The 23648-nt window shown below is 33.7% G+C and overlaps 2 protein-coding genes and 1 long non-coding RNA gene across 6 annotated transcripts; 2 read left to right on the top strand and 1 right to left on the bottom strand.

The window, feature by feature from the left end:
* The first annotated feature begins 1583 nt into the window (after nt 1–1583).
* Nucleotides 1584–8347, top strand: LOC108319010 (uncharacterized). 3 transcript variants are annotated; one of them, XR_008247004.1, is made up of 8 exons: nt 1584–1742; nt 1844–2175; nt 2283–2343; nt 2472–2533; nt 2633–2674; nt 2805–2938; nt 3379–3463; nt 7263–8347. It is a non-coding gene; the product is annotated as an uncharacterized LOC108319010 (long non-coding RNA). The 3 variants fall into 3 exon arrangements; XR_008247003.1 differs by lacking the exon at nt 7263–8347 and adding an exon at nt 4043–4299; XR_008247002.1 differs by lacking the exon at nt 7263–8347 and having other exon boundaries at nt 1585–1742; nt 3379–3602.
* An 896-nt stretch (nt 8348–9243) lies between these two features.
* On the bottom strand, nt 9244–12167 carry LOC108318980 (amino acid transporter AVT1H). Its single transcript, XM_052872665.1, has 3 exons — nt 11891–12167; nt 10749–11356; nt 9244–10653 (listed from the first exon to the last, which is right to left on the bottom strand). Exons 1-3 carry the CDS (start codon nt 12165–12167, stop codon nt 10114–10116), a joined length of 1425 nt encoding a protein of 474 aa, XP_052728625.1. The 3' UTR covers nt 9244–10113.
* Nucleotides 12168–19865: 7698 nt separating this feature from the next.
* Nucleotides 19866–23610, top strand: LOC108319007 (MADS-box transcription factor 1). 2 transcript variants are annotated; one of them, XM_017550003.2, is made up of 8 exons: nt 19866–20149; nt 21629–21707; nt 22267–22334; nt 22424–22523; nt 22712–22753; nt 22853–22894; nt 23025–23161; nt 23326–23610. In XM_017550003.2, the coding sequence occupies exons 1-8, from the start codon at nt 19965–19967 to the stop codon at nt 23399–23401; spliced, it is 729 nt and encodes a 242-aa protein (XP_017405492.1). In that variant the 5' UTR covers nt 19866–19964; the 3' UTR covers nt 23402–23610. The 2 variants fall into 2 exon arrangements, with proteins under 2 accessions (XP_017405492.1, XP_017405491.1); XM_017550002.2 differs by having other exon boundaries at nt 19867–20149; nt 21629–21713.
* The last annotated feature ends 38 nt before the right edge of the window (nt 23611–23648 follow it).

Here is a 23648-nt window from a genome sequence, read left to right as displayed (position 1 = left end):
AGAGACGACTTCCTCCAAAGACAACGGTGGACCCAAGTGACGAACAAACAACGGTGGACGGAGAACCACTTCAATGGCGGAGAAAGAGTTTCGAAGGAAGAAACTTCAATGACGGAGAGAGAGTTTTGAAGGATCTTTCAGCGAAGGGGAAGAGAGAGTTTCGAAAAGGAGGAGAGAGAGAGTTTCGCAGGGTCAGGGTTTCAGAAATTGAAAAGTGTCAAAAGATTTTTAAAGATTATTCCAAAAACGCCCTTCAAGACAAAATGAATCTTTAAACAAAATTTAATAGACAGTGCAACACGTGTTGTTATCAAATTGTTGTCAAAAATATGTTGTTAAAGAAGCATTTTTCCAAGTTAAATTTTGAATTTGAAGCAGCGAAAAAGGAGAACGCGGAAACTTTAACACCACTTTCCAAATCAAGCTTCTTTGCCTGTCTTTACAAGCAAATTGGACCATGGTTAATCATTAATCAATATTCTCTAACACTTCAATATTTACCAAAACTATTCTAAAATTACCCCAAAACAATCTCAATTCACAAAAATACATCACTATCTCAGCTATCGATAAATAATCACTCATGTTGATTTTTTCTTATTTTCACATTACAATTTTTAATTTTAAATCGCAATTAATAGATCTCAAATTAATTGTTTTTATTTCCAAAAGTATGATGCAATTTTTTAATATATAATTTTCTATTTATTTTTTCTCAAGTATTTAGAGTAGCTGGTAAGTATATGATGAACTTATGAAGAGTTCAAAAAAATTTAAAAAATCTTTAGTTAATTAAACAAAAAGACTATCTGATGAGTTAAATAAATATCATATCTGCTATAGTTTTTGTTTTGGGATGGTTTGAACCTTAATCAAACATATTTAATGTCCATTAAATGTCTTCCGTAGAAATATCTTTTCTTTTCCATTTTTAGTTATCACTTTTTATTATTATAAATTTTTGTTTAAGTCTGTGAATTATCATAAATTTAGAACCAGAGGATTCCCAACTTTTTTATCAGTAAAAAGGAAACATACACTCTCAAAGAACTTTGACCTAAACATACTTAACACGCAGTAATTAAAAATTGTCCTTCTATAATAATACTTTTACCGTAATTAATATTAAAGAAAAACAATATACAACGGAGGTTTTTCATGTAAACAAATTATATAATAGAACTTATTCATAACTAAAAAAATCAATGCAGTTTTTAATTATTTTTGTTACTAATTAAAATTTAATTAAATTGCCGAGTCTTTATAAAATAGTAGAAATCATAAAAAGACATATAATTACAGTTTTAATTTGTTTATTAATAAAACGAAGGAAGTTAATTTGAATTGAGAAAAGCGTCGTAGATCTATGGAGGAATAGGGGTAGTTGGGTAAATTTATGATGTAATATACGAACTACCCTACAACTACGAGGTTGAGGATCTTTAAGGTTAGTTCATCTTTGGACACGTGGCAGTGTTGTGATATCGAATAACCATCTTTCTCTTGGTTTCAATGGCCAATCATGATCCAGACAAAGCTATCAAAATCATGCACGTAAACATGAGCTTTAAAGAGAACTTTAGATCAATGATAAAGCTATGCGGGACATGCACATACAGAAAATGGCTTAAATGGTGTCTGAATTCCCGTGGGGTGGTGGATAGCTGAAGACCCAAAACACCACCAAAGCGGTTTGTTGGGGGATCCTTGGAAATGCTAGATAATGCCTTCACATGGGCAAAGTAAGACCATTTAAGGGATAGTGCCCTGTCAATTTTTGTTACCATGTAAAATTGAAAAACCACTTTATCTCAATGAATGTCACTCTTCAATGTCATTGCAGAAAGTATGAAATTAAGGTAATTGTGGACCTGCATGCTGCTTCAGGCTCACAGAACGGAAAACCTCACAGTGCCTCAAGAGATGGATATCTAGAATGGGATACATGCGATACAGATTTTATATGAGTGGATGTGAGAAAGAGAAGTTGAGAGAGTTAGACAGAGAGAGAGAGAGAGAGAGAGAGAGAGAGAGAGAGAGAGAGAGAGAGAGAGAGAGATGGGAAGGGGAAGAGTGGAGTTGAAGAAAATTGAGAACAAGATCAACAGGCAAGTGACCTTTGCAAAACGAAGAAACGGGCTTTTGAAGAAAGCTTATGAGCTTTCCGTTCTTTCGGTTCTCAACCCACCGATCCGAAATTTCTTTTTTTGCTTCATTTGTTTAAGTTCTTCGCAGATCTGGTTCAAAATCTTTTACTCAAAACACTTTCTGGTTTTGCTCAGGCTTCTGTTTGGAAGAATCGCTCCTTCATGCTTTGATGATGGTGGTGCGCGTTCCAAACAGGTTAATTGGTTTCATTTACTTCCTTCTCCATTGAAGTACTTAGGGCATAGTTGCCCACGTACCCCCAAACCGATCTATATAGATTCATGAATCATTATGTATGACTTCGTATATCTTCCCTTAATTAGGTAACTGCTATTCTACAGACCCAATTCATGCTGTATCTCAGCTTTCTGATAGTCAGCGCAAGGTATGATAACAATTCTGAATTCCTTTTTCAATGTTTTATTGTCATTCTTCCCAGTTATTCCCTTGCTAATTAACCAGTTCAATTATGTCACATGTGAAGGAACACTTGCTAGGTGAGGCAAACACAGCTCTCAGACAAAGGGTAACAAACATTTCAACATTCAAGTTCATATACAGTGTTCTATGATGTGATTTAACGATAAAATTTGAATGTACAAAGGTGTCCTGAACTAGACAGAAGCTTTTTGAGTGACTTATGCTGTTTTTGGCAGTTGGAAGAATATCAAATAAATCAATTTCAACTGAATCCCAGTGGTGAAGAAATGGGGTATGACCGTCATCCAGGTCAACACCAAGGCGATGCTCTCTTTCAACCATTGGAGTGTGAGCCAACATTACAAATGGGGTATCAATTTCCTCTTCATTAAATTCTGATGCGTGGTTGTTTTTGGTTACTAGCAGACAAAAAGGTTGTTGTTGGGATTTGATGTAGACTAGAAACTACAAATGATGTTATGTTGATGAAATGGTGAAGCTACATATATATACATATTTCTAATAATTTGAATTTGTTTCTTTGGTCAATAATTTGTCTACATAATCTCCTTCTACATTATAATAAGCATAAACTGTTTCATATGACTTTCAATCAGTTATATCTGTTTCAATATGCCTGGTTTGTTTGACAAACCAAGATTTTCTTTCTAGATTATATATTGGCTTCTCATTACAAGATGCACACGAAGGGCTATATATATATATATACACATTTTTGGTAGTGTGTCTACATGTTCTGTGTAGTTGTGGAAATAGAATAATTTTCTGAATGTTGGTGTGAACGTGCAGCATGCTGAAAACGCTAGAGAGGTATCAGAAATGTAACTATGGAGCGCCCGAGGCCAATGCGTCAACAAAGGAAGCCTTGGTATTGGTAATTATCCTATACACCCTATTTAATTGAGCAGCTGTGTGTAAAAATATAGAAATATTCTCTGATATCATTTTGTAGTATCTGGGAAATATACTTCATTAAGAAATTTTCTGGACAACTTTCCAGAACACACAAATAACAACACTCTAAACTCTCAAACTTACACAACATACAACTCACAACTCATAAAGTACAACCCATTCTCTCTCTTTGCACAGCTCACAAACAAACACAAGACTCAATAATACATGCACTAGCTCCGCTCTTTCTCTGGTTTCTCACGGTGTTGTATACAGCACACACAAGCTCTCCTATTTTCACTCTTCTTTGCTGCACACACCTTCCTATTTTTTCTCTCACAAAACACCATGACTTTGCTACACACACTCCTCTCCTTTTTCTCACAAAACCGTTTTCTTTGCATTCCACCACGGTGCACACACTACAAGTGTGCCACATATCTTACAAGAGAACACATACATATTTATAATAAAAAAACTAAACCTAACATCTCCACTCACTATGTGGGTAATGATAATGCTAACACAATACCTAACTTCTTCTACAAATGGGGACCAGCTCGCCAAAGCCTTGAGTCCCACGCCGTCGGGGTGGTCGGCGACCAGCTTCTGTCAGTGGAAGGGCATCAGGTGCACCACCAACCGCCTCACCTCAATCAACATCGCTTCACAGTCGCTCAGCGGAACGCTACCTCCGGATCTCAACTCCCTCTCCCAACTCACCTCTCTCTCCAGGGCAACGCGCTCCCATTGCCAACCTCTCCATGCTGGAAATCGTGTTCTTCGGGGGCAACAACTTCACCTCCATTCCCCACGGTTGCTTCGAGGGTCTCACTGGCTTACAGAGTCTCGGCATGACAGACAGTTTCAACCTCGCTCTATGGGCGATTCCCACCGGATTGACTTAGTCCTCTAACCTCGTCAAACTCGATCTCGGAAGCACAAACCTCAATGAATGTTTGTGCTTCCGAGATCGAGTTTGACAAGGTTGGAGGACTGAGTCAACTCGGTGGGAATCGCCCATGGAACGAGGTTGAAGTTGTCTGTCATGCTGAGGCTCTAGACCCTGTGATTCTCGCGTTACCACTTTGCTTGATATTGTTAAACATTTCGGGTATTCTTTTCAGTTTGCGAGTTCTTGGTTTAGTAGTGATCTTTGTGAGGATTAGAATTTCATTGTGTATTTTCAGGGGAAGATTGTTACTGTGCATTTGGCACGTGAGAATTTGACGGGAATCATTTCGCCTACATTTGCCAATTTAACATATTTGAGAAACATGTATCACAATGAAAATCATTTGGGGGATAAGTACCGGGAGACTTGACTAATTTGGTTTAGTTTGAGGTTATTGACGTTTTTAAGAACAATCTATTTGGTGATATTTCAAAGTTTCCAACTAAGATGATGTTGAGCACTAATTTAATATGAAAATCGGTGTTCAACATCACCTTGGTTGGGAATTTTGGAATATCACCAAATAGATTGTTCTTAAACACGTCAAACCCTCAAACTGAGCCAAATTAGTCAAGCCTCCCATTATTGATACCTCAAATGATTTTCATTGTGGTACAAGTTTCTCAAATTTGTTAAATTGGCAAATGCAGGTGAAATAGTTCCTGTCAAATTCTCACACGCCAAATTCACAGTAACAATCTTCCCCTTATAACACACAATGAAATTCCAATCCTCATGAGGATCATTACAAAACCAGAAACTTGCAAACTGAAAGGGATAGCCGAAATGTTTAGAAATATCAAGTAAAGTGGTGACGCGAGAATCACAAAGTCGAGAGCCATTCCTACAAAAATTATTCGAATCAAAAGTGACCTTCAGTCCCATTCCAAACGAAGGAACGAGACCCTAAAGAAAATTGTCGTCTGAAGAGACGTTCTACAAACTAGAAAGGGATATGAGAGAAGATGGAACCTCACCGGTTAACTCGTTGTCATTCAGCTGCAGATCAAACAAAGTGGTGCAATTTGATAAATCCGGAATGGGACCCGTGAAAAAGTTCGTTTGAAGCCACACCCAATACACATGGATCGTGGAAGCAAGCACCTTACACGATAACCCGAACTCGTGTTTCGGAATATTTGGTCAATATCTCTGAATATCAAATACCTTGGTGGTGGCAGTGGAACAACTTCGTCAAGCGGTTCTGGTGATGCACCAACCGGAAATCCAAATGCACCATTAGGTGGTTTTTCACTCTATCCTGCTTGGATTGCACGTATTGTGGTTATTTGTGTGTTTATTGCCGCTATGCTTGTGCTTGTCTTTTGCGTGTGCCATACCACAAACTGGCATTGGACATTGGAAAAGGTTAAGAATTTAGAAAACGATAAGAAAGTTATTCCGAGAATTTAGGGTCAACGTGTTACCATGTTAATTCAATTTCCTCGATAAGTAACTAAAAATTTCAGTGTTGAAAACATTTTGGATAAAGTGGATTTGGAGTGGTTTATAAAGAGGAGTTTGATGATGGAACTAAAATTGTTGTGAAGAGGATGAAATGTGGTTCCTGTAGAAGGGGAAGTAAGGGAATGAATTGTAGGCAAAAATTACAGAGTAAAGTGAGGCACAGGCGTCACTTTACTCAGAATTGCAATCTTTGCTTCCAATTCATTCATTCCCTGACTTCCCATTCTACAAAAATCACATTTCATTCTCTTCACAGCAATTTTAGTTCCATTATCCAATTCCCCTCTGTAAACCACTCCAAATCCTCCCCTACCCAAAATGTTTTCTTCAGTGAAATATTTCGTTACTTGCCGAAAAAATTCAATTGACAAGGTAACATGTTGACCCTCAAATCTCGGACCAACTTCTTTTTCGTTTTCTAGATTCTTAACCTTTCCCAATGTCCAATGCCAGTTTTTGGTATGGCACATGCAAAAGACAAGCACAAACACCGCGACAATAAACACAACAATAAGCACAATATGTGCAATCCAAGCCCGAGAGAGTTGAAAATCACCTGATGGTGCATTTGGACTTCTGGTTGGTGCATCACCAACACCACTTGACGAAGTAGTTCCACTGTTACCACCAAGGTATCTGATATTCAGAGATATTGGCCCAATATTCCGAAACACGATTTCGGGTTATTGGGTACCATTGAGGTGCTTGCTTTCATGACCCATTTGTCTCAGGTGTGGCTTTAGACGAACTTTTTCACGGGTCTCATTCCGGATTTGTCAAATAGCACTGCTTTGTTTGATCTGCAACTGAATGACAACGAGTTAACTGGTGAGGTTCCATCTTCTCTCATATCCCTTTCTAGTTTGCAAAATATCTCTTAGATGATAATTTTCTTCAGGGTCTCGTTCCTTCGTTTGGAATGGGTGTGAATGTCACTTTTGATTCGAATAATTTTTGAAGGAATGACTCTGGACCTTGGGATTCTCGCGTCACCACTTTGCTTGATATTGCTAAACATTTTGACTATCCCTTTCAGTTTGCGAGTTCCTGGTTTTGTAATGATCCTTTTGAGGATTGGAATTTCATTGTGTGTTCTAAAGAGAAGATTGTTACTGTGAATTTGGCGCGTGAGAATTTGACGGGAACGATTTCACCTACATTTGCCAAGTTAATAGATTTGAGAAACATGTATCTCAATGAAAATCATTTGGGGGATTAATACCTAGAGGCTTGACTGATTTGGCTCAGTTTGAGGTTATGGATGTGTTTAAGAAGAATCTATTTGGTGATATTCCAAAGTTCCCAACCATGGTGATGTTGAACACTGATTTTAATATTTTTCTTTGGTATATTGAAGGTGGTGGTGGCAGTGGAACTACTTCGTCAAGCGGTTCTGGTGATACACCAATTAGAAGTCCAAATATAGCATCAACTGGTTTTTCACTCTCTCTTGCTTGGATTGCAGGTATTGTGTTGGTGTGTTTTTTGTCGCGGTGGTTGTGTTTCTCTTTTGTGTGTGCCATACCAAAAAATGACATTGGACATTGGGAAAGGTTAAGAATCTAGAAAACGAAAAAAAAAAGTTGTTCCGAGAATTGAGGCTCAACGTGTTACCATGTCAATTCAATTTCTTCAGCAAGTAACGAAAAATTTCAGTGAAGAAAACATTTTGGGTAAGAGGGATTTTGAGTGGTGTACAGAGCGGAGTTTGGAGGGTGGAACTAAGATTGCTGTGAAGATTATGGAATGTGGTTCTTGTAGAAAGGGAAGTAAAGGAATGAATTGGAAGTAGAAATTGCAGAGTAAAGTGAGGCACAGGGTACCTGTCCCTCACACACAATGAAATTTCAATCCTCACAAGGATCATTACAAAACCAGAAACTTGCAAACTGAAAGGGACAGGCAAAATGTTTAGCAATATCAAGTAAAGTGGTGACGCGAGAATCACAAAGTCGAGAGTCATTCCTATAAAATTTATTCGAATCAAAAGTGACATTCATACCCATTTCAAACGAAAGAACGAGACCCTGAAAAAAATTGTCGTCTGAAGAGACGTTCTGCAAACTAGAAAAGGATATGAGAGAAGATGGAACCTCATCGGTTAACTCGTCATTTAGCTGCAAATCAAACAAAGCGGTGCTATTTGACAAATCTGGAATGGAACCCGTGAAAAAGTTCGTCTGAAGCCACACCTAAGACAAATGGATTATGGAAGCAAGCACCTCAATGGTACCCGATAACCCGAACTCGTGTTTCGAAATATTGGGCCAATATCTCTGAATATTAGATACCTTTCCAATTGCAATTTATGCTTCCAATTAATTCATTCTCTGATTTCACATTCTACAAGAACCACATTTCATTCTCTTTAGAGCAATTTCACTCTCTCTTCACTGAAATTTTGCGTTACTTGCGAAGAAATTCAATTGACATGGTAACACTTTGACCCTGAATTTTCGAAACAACTTTCTTTTCGTTTTATGAATTTTAAACCTTTTTCTAATGTCCAATGCGAGTTTTGGTATAGCACACGCAAAAGACAAGTGCAATCACTGTGACAATAAACACATCAATAACTGCAAAAATACCTGCAATCCAAGCAAGAGAGAGTGAAAAACCATATAATGTTGCATTTGGACTTCCAGTTGATGAATTATCAGAACCGCTTGACGAATGAGTTCCACTATCACTACTACCTCCAATATACCGAAGAAAAATATTAAAATCACTATTCAACGTCACCTTGGTTGAAACTTTGAAATATAACCTTGTTCTCAAATTATTTTTCCCCTAAAAATGTTAAATGTTTTCAAATGCAATCAATCATGTTGAAAAATATCCCGAATTAATAGAAGTGTGACTGATAACTCAGTATCATTACTAATTATTATTTAATAGAAATATAAACAGAATTAAATACTGGCCTGTTTTTTTAACATAGGAAGAGGGATATTCAGAACATCATAATGCTGCATCCACCACTGTTTTAATAATTGTTTTAACGAACGTGTTAGTTCTCAGATTTTCTTCAGTTTATTTCATGTTATTTTTTAGTAAAAGCAATTTTAAGAATAAAAACTCAAGATGGACAACTTTGCTTTAACTTGTTTCCATTCCATGATGGTTAGAACTACTACTCTAGTTTGGTCGTATTTTGGCTATTTCCTAAAATGTTATATAGTTAATTTAAAATGACTAAAAAGGACAGAGATGAAAAAAAGTACAGTAATATTTTCAAATTATTGACTCTTTAAAATAATTAAAGATAAGGACTCAACAACTAACTACGGTATTATTTCAGGGCAAGGCACCCAAACATGTCAAGAGTTGAATTCTGTGATATATACATTTTCTTTACAAATATAAATAAATAAAATTTTATTGAAATATAAAAATAATAAAATTATGATAAATTTTGAAAGATTTATCAGAAATGGGATTAGATATGAAGAGGGGGGATTTGAGATATTTTTCTTATCTTGAACGAAATTTGTTGTTTTAGTTGGCAATCCTCAGTAAAATAAATTTACAACTATTTAAATGTTAATTAGTTAAAAATGATTTTAAAAAGTATTTGATATTATAATGCTCAAAAGTTGGGAAGCATGTTACCGGAATGACTTCAATCATTTCAGATTAATATGCGCCGACATTTTATAAGCATCTCATAACAACACACGATCACATCCATTTCTTTTCAGAACTGTTCCAAACTTCATAATAATTTTTTATTTATTATCATTTTTCAATCAACATGACACAACTACAATTTTCTTTATTCATTAACATTTTTTATTCAATTTCTTTAAAGCATTTGGTAGAGAGAGTTTTGCTTTAAAAATAAGATAAAATAGTGTAATAAGTACGGTGCAATGAGTTCGATTCTTGAGATTATTATAATAGAAGGTAAAGACAAACTAAGACATCAAAGAAAACATATAGGTTCAAGTTATAAGTAAAACACACTCATTTTACCTATAATTTTTACAAGCCTTTCATATTATCAGCATAATTTTCGTAATCTTTACAAGTTTGTATATATTAATTATGTCAACCTATGTTTGGATACCTTTTTATAAGGTAGTTCCACTATTATGCAATTTTAACTATAACACAATTGATATCATTAACTATTTTTCATTAAGCAAGAAATCGCAACCATAGACTGGCCTATCAGTACATATATATGTATATAGTAATCACTCCAATTAACTTGAGTGATGCAATTGAAAACTTTTGAGTAGCAACTTTGAGGAGGAAATGGTGCCCATGAGAGCAAGAAGAAAGCCAAATGTGATGAGAGAGAGGTTAAGGAGCAAGACAAGGTTTGATATTTGACCCCAACATGTCTTCAAGTAGAAAGAACATGGCAGAATCAAACAAACGGCAACACTGACAAGGGAACCAGTGAGACTTAGTACATGTTCAAAATATGGAACCGACAGAGCAAGGGTTAGTATGACCAAAAGTGAAAATGAACCCACGCAACCCCTAATAATCATCTTGTTTCTGCCACTCATGGTGCTTGGAAGAGCATGTTCGAGTTGAATTGCCAATGGTATGAATTCAAGCGCGTATTTGGTCATTGGTGCCACCACGGTTGCCCACAGAGCAACCTTTGTCACAATGCTCTCTGCTGGCATGCTCAGAGTTATTTGAGACTTTACATCCTTACCAAACATCCTCGCACCCATGAACCCCAGTGTCGTGTAAATTGCTGTAACCACTGCGAAGCTCACAATAGAAACCTGATGAAATTTTCAAACAAAACATCATATACATGATCAAAACTTAAAGTTCTGCTCAAGCAAATAAATATATAAACTTTCATGTGTTTAGGTACCTTGGTAAATTTTGAAGGGTCTTTCATGGATGTGTATAATTCGGGGAAAACAATGTGTCCTCCATAGCCAAAGACGTAAAGGCCAGATACTGATGGAATATTATGGAGTTGGAGGACAGGTATGGCATGATTGTTTCGGACATGTCCTAAAAGTGCAGTGGCAGCTACACAGAGAAAAATGAGGAGAGACATGAGAATGCCAAGTGTTGAAAGGAAAGATATGGAAGAGAGGTCTCTGATCCACAAACTAGGGAGGGCAATGAGAACTGCCACCACTGTTAGGAACTGAGATGAGGAGAATTTGGGGAAGTGGTGCTTGAGATTTGTCCCCAGAAAGACTGTGTTCAAATTATCATGTAATGAGATGGTGTAGGAAACAAGGGACATGAAGATTTCCATGTAGATGATTGTTGCAGCCACCAACCTTCCTTTTGATCCAAACGCATGTTTCCCAATATCCACAAAGCTTCTTAACTTTGGATTCTTTCTGAGGCATGTTCCAAGTATGTGAGAACTGTAAGCACACATCACACCTAGTCCTACAAGCAAGAATGCAGACACCCACCCTCCACTTACCACTGCATATGGAGTTGATAGTTGCCCCAAACCTGAAAGATATTAGAAACTTTGCAGTCACTTATTGCTTTTCTGCTAACAGATATTGAGTTCTTTTTAGGAAGAATTCAAATTCTGTCACTTAAACCAGCATAGGTTGGCAAATGATCAATTGCTTGATGGGTAAGTTTACAGTGTTGATTGTGATTTTGTCATTAAACATTAACTTGTTCTTAATTGGTTGGTTGTTATGTCCATTTTTCAACATGCCAGTTGGATTTAGAGACAGAAATGGTGATCCTGCAAATCTTGGATGCACCACCAAAAGTATTTGAGAATATATGTTTCATTATTCTTCTAGTGAAGTTGGAAAAAAGTAAATCAAGAGAATAATTTTATGCATCATGGTTACCCTTCAAAGTAAACTTGCTAAAGAAAATGAAGTCTGTTAAAAAATTTGAAAAATCAATCATAGATGTGTGAAAAACTCAGAGATGCATTTTAAAGAAATAAAGTACATAGAATTGAATTGATTTTACATATATTCTGAGTGAAAATGAGAAGATGAAGCACTATGGAAATTTTACCTACGAGCATCCCCACCATGTTGATGACAGCATGAGTAAAGGAACTGTTGGAGTTAACATCACGCTGAGCGTGGACATTTGCATCTTCTGCTACATGAGTATGGTCACAATTGCATTGTTTGGTTTCTTCTATGCGACAGTTGGAACACTGCACAGGCAAAACGACCAAGTCTTCTTCACCATGCACTGACACACTTCCATCAACTTCACTCTTTTGCTTCTTCACACACTTATGTTGAAGGCTTATCAGGCTTTTCCATAAGGATTTCAACATCATGCTAATTAAAAAACTTAGAATATGTCGAAATCCCAAGGTGTCTTGCTGTAACCAAACGCCATGCAGAACGTGTATTTATAATTGGATTAAGATGGCATGGCATCAGCCATTGTGGAGATGCCTACGTTGGATTTTATTCTCAGAGAATGAAAGTGAAAAACGTAACGCTAATTTAATTTAAAGTTTGTTCCAGGAATAATACAATTACTGTGTATAGTGGTAACTGGCCTGCCATTTGTTTTAATTATAAAATTTCAAAAATTTTGGTCCCAAAACAACGGTCTAGATTATATTTTATCGGATATTTTGGCTTCGTTAAAAAGAAAAAATAAATAAACAATGTAAACCCAACTTGTTTTTGGCTAATTTGGATTCATACACTAAAGTCTTGGCACATCAATGTTCATCGAACAATACGCTTTGTATAGCACAACGTGTTGTGTATATATTCTCTGTAGCCAAATACAGAGGAATGATTTGATAACAAGAAGGATTGTGTTCAATTGTGTGAAAACTACAATTACATCAAAACAGACTCATAAATTCAATACACTAAATTTTAAACGTCCTCTCAAGAAAAAACATATCAATAAAACATGAAAAACCTTAATTAGAGGTGATAGACTTGTAGATAGTATTAATTAATTGTTTCATTTATGTCTTCCTAACTTAAGAGACATGATGTCTTTAAAGGTTTTTGTTTTTTAAACTCTGAAGATATATAAGAGAAAAGATGTATAAATCTACCGAACTTGTGAGTACATCTCTACTTTTATAAGTACAGAGATATTAGTATTTTTGAAAAAGATAATGGAAAGTTTTTAAAAAAAATAAAAACATTGACATAATATCTAATATTATAGAAGACTTTAATATATGATGAAAAGTAAAAGTGTTATAGAAAGAGGAGATTTAGAAGGGTGGTGGAGAATTTGGATAAAGTTAGTTGGATGGTACAAGGTATTAAATTCCATCAGCTAGCTGTTGCTCTGATTCTATTGCAATATTTGGAAGGAATCACATCCTCAGCTCAACCTACTCTTCTTCAGACACAAATACAATTTTCATATTACAATATCAATTTTAAAACATAAGGCTTTTAGTTATAATATCATGCACAAACTTTCTCATCAAAACAAAGGATAAATTAATCAATAAACTTGTTCAGTGCCTATACCACCCTATTGGTGGATGTTATATTCCTTAAGAGTCTTATAATTAAGAAGATTATTTAAGAATAGATTCCGAATTTTCCAGGGATATATGGAAAACAAAAGCACCCTCAAATATTATTTTGATGATAAGTGACTTCAAAATAAAGTTCTGGCTAAGGAGGAACTTTTAAAAAAATATTATATTTAGAGATGCATGGTAGTTACGTGGATAAGCTATTATTCAGTGTCTCATTTTTTATATATTATTTTTTATTAATTGGTAGAGGGAGCAAAAAAAATTCAATTTCATCTATTTAAACTCATGGGTCAAGTTGGTCTGTCAATTAAAAACGAATTGATGACCTGTCTTTTTTTTTTATCATCGAAAGTTTAATAACATGAAAACATGTTGAATTTTTTTTATTTTTTACATGAAAATAGATGGATGTCCGAGTTAAAACAAGTTGTCTTTCGAACGGTTTCATATATTAATCGAATTGTATCAAACTTATCAAATTATATTAAATTTTGATCGGACTGTATTAATATGAAGTATCATGATATGAGTTTAATGTTCTATTTTAATTAAGTCAGGTTGCTAGGCTACCAAGTTGGTCAGACTGATCCATGGGACTAACTCATGGAGTTGTTGACTATTAATTTAGAAGAAACAAAAACATTTTGATTGATATTTAAACATTGTTAGGCTGATCTGCATCTCCATTGGAATATTTAAATATAAGTTGGTGCCAAGACCACAATAACTCTTCATTATTCCAAATGACGTATATATATCATATCATATCATATTCTTTCCACTATTTTTGTTGGGCAAATATTCCATGGACAACCCTTCAGACAGAATTTTATTTTGTTAATGGAAAATGCACCACTGCCGCTAATATCTCACGTCACAGATACCCAACATACATAACACGTTAATTTTAGTAACAATACAAACATTAGTTAAAAATTACACATTTAGGATAGTTAAGAAAGTTGAGTCACGTATAAGGACGAAAAATATACAAATATATGAAGTTTTAAGATATATTTTATGTTGAAAATACTCCCAGATCTTTTATATTAGCAATTTATATGATTTTTTTTTCTTATACGCCACCAAATTGATGAATATTTCTTTTCAAAAATATGAGAATAATCACTTTTTAAAATATTTATCATAATGGATTGGTTGTAATCCATAAGCATAATTTCGTTACAAAAAAAAAGTTGTCGTTCATAACACAACTTCAAGTTGACCTTTAAAATTGTACCAAAACCGTAGCCATGACTTTGATGTGACAAAATCAAATTTCACGATCACGAGTTTAATTCATTTAAAGTCTTATTAATTCAATAAAAGTAGTAAAACGAGTTCTTTGTATTTGTTTTTCTAAAAAAAAGTGGTACATGGACGATTCCATTTTTTTCTTCTATTTCTTTTATTTTTGTTAACTTGGAAGTCTTGAGTGAATACACTATATGCCAATAATCTATACCTTGTAATACTATTTTCTTTATTTTTCGGAGATCAATTTGATGGTCTATTATATTTTTCAAAAATTAAGTTGACTGTTAATATATATAATTTCCATTACAGATTGAATCATTTTTTAAATTCAAAATTAATTTATCCAGTTGTTATAATTTTAGGTAATAAATTAATAACAGACTTGCTATAAAATTACTAAAGAGGTTTCAGTAAAAAGAATGCGTGACAATTTTCAATTATAATGTTGGTAAGCTAAAAATGACGTTTTTTCGTCACTTTTATAAATGATGTAATTTCCTTTTTGTCATGTCCATTATTTACGTTGAGTCGATTTTATTTTTTAAACAAATATTTTGTTTTCTGAGTAAAATCATAAATTTGTTTGGTGAAAAAAAGGAGAGTAGCATAATATATTTAATTAATATGATAAACAAGTGTACTTCATATTAATGTAAATAGAAAATCTAACTACTAAATATTTCTAAACTGTATTTTATTGGTTATTGTCATATATGTTACATATCATCTAAATTAATATTAATTTATTCTAAATTTTGGTACTTATTCGTATTTTGTTGTCTTTTACTTTTATCTAAGAATCAATAATACATGCATTGATGATGACCCGCATCTAACACATGATTTAATAACAAATATTAAAATGAATTAGTTTACTCTTTATAATCATGTTCCGATCCTTGTACGTTGATTGTAAATGATATTTTAAGTTAGTTTTTTTTAATGAATGTAAGAAAACTTGTATTTAATTGCCAATATATTATCATACATTTTTTAGTTTATTAGTGTTCCTATTTCATTCAATATAGACATATTAAAAAACATCAGTTTAATAAAGTTTATATTAAACTTCTTTATTTTGAAGTAATCTAATCATATGTCTATTAAAATAATATTTACATATCATAATTAATATGATAATTGGTATTATAATAATGTAATTATATTATTATTATCTATTCTATTATTGTATATTTGAGATAAGTATTATTTCAATGAGAACATAGATCACGATGTTAATTCTATAAATACAATTAAAATTATGTAAGAAATATTCACTTAATAATAATTATTCATACTCACTATTGTTCATAAAAAAATCTAAACTTTTTTGCTTATTTAAAGTCTTGTACAGATAAATTTCCCCTTCTAAATAACAAAAAATTCTATTTTAGTCATTAATATTATTTAAGTCACTACTAAAATCTTATCACTTATCAATAAAAGATTAACTAGTAAAATCAATTGATGTAGAATGATAAAATTAAAAGCTATTTTTGAACTAGTGGAATAAACTCTTGTGTAAGATGTGAATAAGATGCATCTTTGTGAGAGAGAAAGCTGATTGTGGACAAACATCCTCATTCTTACATGTTCATCACATGCCTCATAAAAGACAAGTCATTGAGATTCTTTCTTTCTTTCATTTAAAATAACAATTTCATTTTAGTTATTTTGTTCATGAATTTGAAATCTGTTAAGCATTGACCATTTCCAAAATAATTGACCTAACTAATTCATAAAACACTCTAAGCTTGACCAGACGTGGGTAATAATTGACTGTGCAAGTTAAACAAAACAATATATAGAAAGTTCAAATGGATTTGCAAAGAAAGGAAAATCTTTACGAAATCAAAGCCATATCGATACTAAAAGAAGAAGACTTTTTATTTTCGTATAATAATATATGAATTTAATATAATTAATAGTAGTTAATTAAAGTTATAAAATATGAATTAAAAATATATTTGTTATATTGAATTAACATTTAATTATAATAGTTAAATTGATTTCTTATAAGTTAACAAACGGTGAACTTTCACAATTAAACTTGTATAATAATGTATAAGTGATTTATAAATTATATGATACGATAATATCTATTAAAAGTGACACTAAACTTTGGATGACTTGCCATGATATCATATAGAAAACTAAATCTCTATTTTATATTTACTGATAAGAAGTGAGAACGTGAAATAAAAAAGCATCGCAGTGAAAACGAATTAATCATATAAAGAGAACAGTAATAAAGAAAAAGGTTAAATAAATAATAATGGTAGAATGAGACAATTTTATATTTATGTGATATATAATATAAAATTAAAATGGTTATAAAGTATTAAACTTTTGTATTTTGTTGTGAAAAATTTATAGTATATTTATTAAAATAAAGAGAGTTGTGAAAGTTTTTGAAGATAGAAAATGAAATATAAAAAAAGGAATGAAACGTAGGTTTTTGTTCCATAGTTGGAAAGAAAGGATGAATGATTGGCTATAAGAAAGAGATTGCAGATAAGAAGGTTTGGAAGTGATGTGGAGTTGATTCATGGAATAAGAAATCATCACATGCATCACTGTCTCACATTAATTATATTTTTTTATTTTGAATTTATGATGATGAGAGTACCATGCACCTATAACCTGCCACCATAGCTGCTTCATCTTAGACTCTGCAACAGGTTACGGTCCAATGAGATGTGACATGTTTAAATGGCAATGCCAAATTTGGAATGCGATGTAGGTGTTATTATTATTGATGCAGATGTTGTTCATCTTTAAATGGAAAAGCATCTCACATCTCTATGCTGCTTTGCCCATCCTGCATTCACCCTTCATTTTTCAACTTTCTCTTCTTCTTTTTTTCTCTCAATCACTTTCACAATACACTGTGATCAACCACGTTCATCGTGTTCTTTGGCCCATGCACAATGTCAGTGCAGAGTGGTAGACTGGTGGGTCCCATCATGTTTTTATCTCGAATATGGCATCAGACTTGAGATTGTTCACTTCGTTGTTCATCACTCCAACATTCATATTCATCATGCACTTCTTCACTTCTTCTTGTAAGATAAAAAGGAATGATTATTAATGCCCAGAAGCAAAAATGGCTAAACTTTTCTTACTTCAAGTTAAAATAGAGTTATTATTGTAATTGCCTTATGTATACAAACACCACACAGGCCCTTATAAGCTTCTGACAAACGGCTAATTTGGCATGTCATGAGGTATTAGAACCATGGATCATGCTGGTTTCCGAACTTTTCCACAAAACAAGGTGTCAAGAACTATAATCCTAGAACCGCATGTTTTGACTGCAAGGGTAACGTCGTGTCTGCTTGATACCTCATGTGAAACAGAACGCCATATTAACCATTTTCAGACTTGTTCTAATAAATTCTCGTCCCTTCAAACACTGTCAATGGTGGAATTTAAGGTTTTCTCATTAGCAATCGAAACAATCGAAACAAGGTTTTCTGTCTTGGGTTTCAGAAATAAGACTTGTTTATTCACTAAGAATTCTTCCACAAAAATTCTGGAAATGGTAATTGCGTAATACGCCATTGTTATGTCATTTTCAGATGATTCTAACACAGTGCCAAACTGCTCTCTTGTTAAATTTTGAATTTGAAACAGCGAAAAAGGAGAACGCGGAAACTTTAACACCACTTTCCAAATCAAGCTTCTTTTCCTGTCTTTACAAGCAAATTGGACCATGGTTAATCATTAATCAATATTCTCTAACACTTCAATATTTACCGAAACTGTTCTAAAATTACCCCAAAACAATCTCAATTCACCAAAATACATCACTATCGATAAATAATCACTCATATTGGTTTTTTCTTACTTTCACATTACAATTTTTAATATCACAATTAATAGATATTAAATTAATTGTTTTTTATTTCCGAAAGTATGTTGCAATTTTTTAATATATAATTTTCTATTTATTTTTTCTCAAGTATTTGTAAGTATAACCTACTATTTTCGATGAACTTATGAAGAGTTAAAAAATTTTTATAAAATCGTTAGTTAATTAAACAAAAAGACTAACTGATGAGTTAAATAAATATCATACCTGCTATAGTTTTTATTTTGGGATGGTTTGAACTTTAATCAAACATATTTAATGTCCATTAAATGTCTTCCGTAGAAATATCTTTTCTTTTCCTTTTTTAGTTATCACTTATTATTATTATAAATGTTTGTTTAAGTTTTTGAATTATCGTAAATTTAGAACCAGAGGATTTCCAATTTTTTTATCAGTAAAAAGGAAAAATACAACTCTCAAAGAACTTTGACCTAAACATACTTAACACGCAGTAATTGAAAATTGCGATCTTTTACTAAGATTCTTTCTTTAGTTTTTCATGTAAACAAATTATATATAATAGAACTTATTTATAACTAAAAACTCAATGCGATTTTCAATTATTTTGATATACTAATTAAAATTTAATTAAATTTCTGAGTCTTTATAAAATAGTAGAAATCATAAAAAGATATATAATTAGAGTTTTAATTTGTTTATTAATAAAAGGAAGGAAGTTAATTTGAATTGAACAAGGCGTAGTAGATCTATGAAGGAATAGGGGTAGTTGGGTAAATTTATGATGTAACATACGAACTACCCTACAACTACGAGGTTGAGGATCTTTAAGGTTAGTTCACATGATTGCCTGAGCACGAAAAAGTCAGCAGAAAATCAAGTCCTTTCCCACTTCATCATTCGACACGTGGCACTGTTATGATATGGAATAACCATCTTTCTCTTGGTTTCAATGGGCAATCATGATTACTGGTCACGGATCCTATTTAGGGTTTCTCCGATTTTTGCTTTGGCGCACTCTTTTGAGCACCGTCGGATCGAATCCCACTTTTCAATCAACTGCCAGTGCAGTATCCACTTTACGTGTTCCACAAAACTGCATTTACTCTCTTACCATACTCACAATAAATCTGAATTTCAGCATTTTCTTTCTTTGGATGGCTCCTTATCATCAATGAAAGCACAGGCCACAGGGGATGAATGTAGCAAATTAAGCTAAGAGAAAAAGACAGCTAGAGAGAGAACAACAATCCCTTTTTTTTTCAATAACCATGCATCCATTAGCGTTCCCATTTCCCTTCATAACCATGCTTTTGCTGGGACAATACAATAATACACGTATCTCTCAGTATATATATCACGCTTTACAATTTACACCATATATATATATATATATATATATATATATATATGTATACATACATGTGATCGAGATTTTATATATTCAGAATTTGGTGAGTGGATGTGAGAAAGAGAAGTTGAGAGAGTTAGAGAGAGAGAGAGAGAGAGAGAGAGAGATGGGAAGGGGAAGAGTGGAGTTGAAGAGAATTGAGAACAAGATCAACAGGCAAGTGACCTTTGCAAAACGAAGAAACGGGCTTTTGAAGAAAGCTTATGAGCTTTCCGTTCTTTGCGATGCCGAGCTTGCTCTCATCATCTTCTCCACTAGAGGAAAGTTGTACGAGTTTTGCAGCACTTCAAGGTACTTCTATATCTACATCTATATATATATGTATATTCAGCAAAAGGTTTAAGAATAAGTAAGAATTAATGGACACAAGTAACATAAGAAAACTACTACAAACCCCCTTCTCTCTCTCTTGGTCTATGTCTGATCACAGATATGTATGTTATGTTTGCGCATAGAACGTGGTAGCACAGAAAAAGGAACTGCAGGACCTAGCTTTTCTTGTTCTCCGCACCTTTCTCTTCTTTCGATTTTGTGCGCTTTTAAATGAATTTTGCTTCCGAGATTTCCAAGCCCTCTTCCTTTGATTTTTGCTGTTTTCAGTGATTCAAGAACACCAGCTACCCTTTGCCACCTTCTGAATTCTACTTTTACCGAAACAGCATCGATATTCAAAACTTTATTTTCTTCTTTCACTGTTTCGAGCTTTTCCGTTTCTGTGAATGTCTCGGCGTTTTTAGCATCTTCAGTGTTTCTGCGGCTATGTTGATGTTAGATCTGCAACTGGAAACTCAAAGAGATATCACTGTTGTATTTACTGTTCTATCTCTTCCTTCTTCTTTAATTTTTGGTTTTCCTCAAGCCTTCGCCTTTCTCTTTCTTACCCTCTTTCGGTTCTCAACCCACCGATCCCAAATTTCTTTTTTTGCTCCATTTGTTTAAGTTCTTCGCAGATCTGGTTCAAAATCTTTTACTCAAAACACTTTCTGGTTTTGCTCAGGCTTCTGTTTCTATGCAATAAGTGTTCGGAAAAGAACCACATCATTATTTTTTTTTTGTGTCATGTATTATTTATATTATTTATATAATATAATAACAATATTAGCTAGTGTCTGCTAATTTTCCCTTCAGTACGTTTTAACATTCACTCGAAAAACCTAAATCATGTCCACTTTTTCATTTTCTTTTAACCAAGGCAAGGCACTCTCTAATTTACATCTTTGGCCCTACCTAGGGTTTATTTTATTCCTGCAATTAGTTCTTTGTTTCCACCATTTCTTTCCTTCTCATGTATCATTCGAAACTTCTTTTTTATTTGCCTGAGCATTTTTCTTACATTATTTATTTATTTACTCATCAAGCTTTGTAATGGTACCAATTCTCTGCCTCAATTTGCTCATCACTTTGTTTCTTTGGTCAATAATTTGTCTACATAATATCCTTCTCCATTATAATAAGCATAAACTGTTTGATATGACTTTCAATCAGTTATATCTGTTTCAATATGCCTGGCTTGTTCGACAAACCAAGATTTTCTTTCTAGATTATATATTGGCTTCTCATTACAAATTTGCATCTCCCAAAGCTGCTTTTCTGCTGTAAAAACAACAGCGGTGTTTGAAGATCGAAAGAAGATGCACATTAAGGGCTATACATACATTTTTGGGATGCATAAGTACTTCTTAGTGTGTCTACATGTTCTGTTTAGTTGTGGAAATAGAATAATTTTCTGAATGTTTAATCACTATTTGACTATTCGGTGTGAACGTGCAGCATGCTGAAAACGCTAGAGAGGTATCAGAAATGTAACTATGGAGCGCCCGAGGCCAATGCGTCAACAAAAGAAGCCTTGGTATTGGTGATTATCCTATACACCCTATTTAATTGAGCAACTGTGCATATAAAACATTCTTGGTTATTTCCAAGTTGTCGTGGTTTTGGTTTATCCACTACCAAAGAATTTCATTTGGAGAGGCAACAATTATGAGAAAAAACTGAATTTGATCGGCATTTCAGTTGTTTTCAGGAAACACCAGTTTAACCACTTATGCTGGGATTTTACTAGAATTTGTTCTGTTAATTTGCGAAACATAAAAATTAAAAGTAAACTGTTAGGTGAGTGTAGTTCCATCAACATAATGACCACTGAGATGTAATTGAACTTTTGTATGTATTTTTTGAGTAATTTTCTCACCATGTGTGGAAGAATCGCTCCTTCATGCTTTGATGATGGTGGTGCGCGTTCTAAACAGGTTAATTGGTTTCACTTACTTCCTTCTCCAATGAAGTACTTAGGGCATAGTTGTCCTCGTACCCCCAAACCGATCTATAGATTCATGAATCATTATGTATGACTTCGTATATCTTCCCTTAATTAGGTAACTGCTATGATTTTGCTTCCATTACTATAGGAGTTAAGCAGTCAACAAGAATATTTGAAGCTGAAAGCACGGTACGAAGCTCTACAACGTTTTCAAAGGTAAACATGCTCTATTATATTATCTAGGACATGCTACATATATATGTATAAAGTTAATAATATATATATGTCTGTCTTAAACTCATCAGGAACCTTATGGGAGAAGATCTTGGCCCTCTAAGCAGCAATGAGCTTGAATCACTTGAAAGGCAGCTAGATTCGTCTTTGAAGCAAATCAGATCAACAAGGGTACTAACTAAATTTTCCATTGTTGCCAATTTCAGCTTGAAAATGATTTAGAACAAATTAATTTATCTTCGTCAAAAAGTGTATGTCTGTCAGTGATGAAAAATTCATACGAATATCATATCTAAAAATATAAGTGAATGATCTTTGTCGTATATGTATTATTTTCGTAACTGCATGACATTCTACAGACCCAATTCATGCTGGATCAGCTTTCTGATAGTCAGCGCAAGGTATGATAACAATTCTCAATTCCTTTTCCAATGTTTAATTGTCATTCTTCCCAGTTATTCCCTTGCTAATTAACCAGTTCAATTATGTCACATGTGAAGGAACACTTGCTAGGTGAGGCAAACACAGCTCTCAGACAAAGGGTAACAAACATTTCAACCCTCAAGTTCATATACAGTGTTCTATGATGTGATTTAACGATAAAATTTGAATGTACAAAGGTGTCCTGAACTAAACAGAAGCTTTTTGAGTGACTTATGCTGTTTTTGACAGTTGGAAGAATATCAAATAAATCAATTTCAACTGAATCCCAGTGGTGAAGAAATGGGGTATGACCGTCATCCAGGTCAACAACACCAAGGAGATGCTCTCTTTCAACCATTGGAGTGTGAGCCAACATTACAAATGGGGTATCAATTTCCTCTTCATTAAATTCTGATGCATGGTTGTTTCTGGTTACTAGCAGACAAAAACATTGTTGTTGGGATTTGATGTAGACTAGAAACAACAAATAATGTTATGTTGATGAAATGGTGGAGCTATGTTCTAATAATTTGAATATGTTTAACCGCAGATATCGACCTGATCCAGTATCAGTGATAACAGGAGGCCAGAGCATGAACAATTTCATGGGAGGATGGTTACCATGAAAGAGTTTGAACTGTGAAATGAAATTTTATTTGAAAGGAAAATGGAAATCTGTGATAGTATATGTAATAGACTCTACCTTGTAGGAACAACATAAGCAGTGATTTTGTGTGTGAGCTTTCATAAACACCACATAACTACTTAGCTACCTCCTTGTTTGGATCACCCTTTCTTCCCTTTATTAATAAATCTATTGTTTGCACCCTTTCAATTCACCTTCTCATGTCTTATAATAAACTTATATTTGTA

The sequence above is a fragment of the Vigna angularis genome, chromosome 2, assembly GCF_016808095.1.
Source record: "Vigna angularis cultivar LongXiaoDou No.4 chromosome 2, ASM1680809v1, whole genome shotgun sequence".
NCBI lineage: Eukaryota > Viridiplantae > Streptophyta > Magnoliopsida > Fabales > Fabaceae > Vigna > Vigna angularis.
This window is presented reverse-complemented; position numbering and strand designations above follow the sequence as displayed.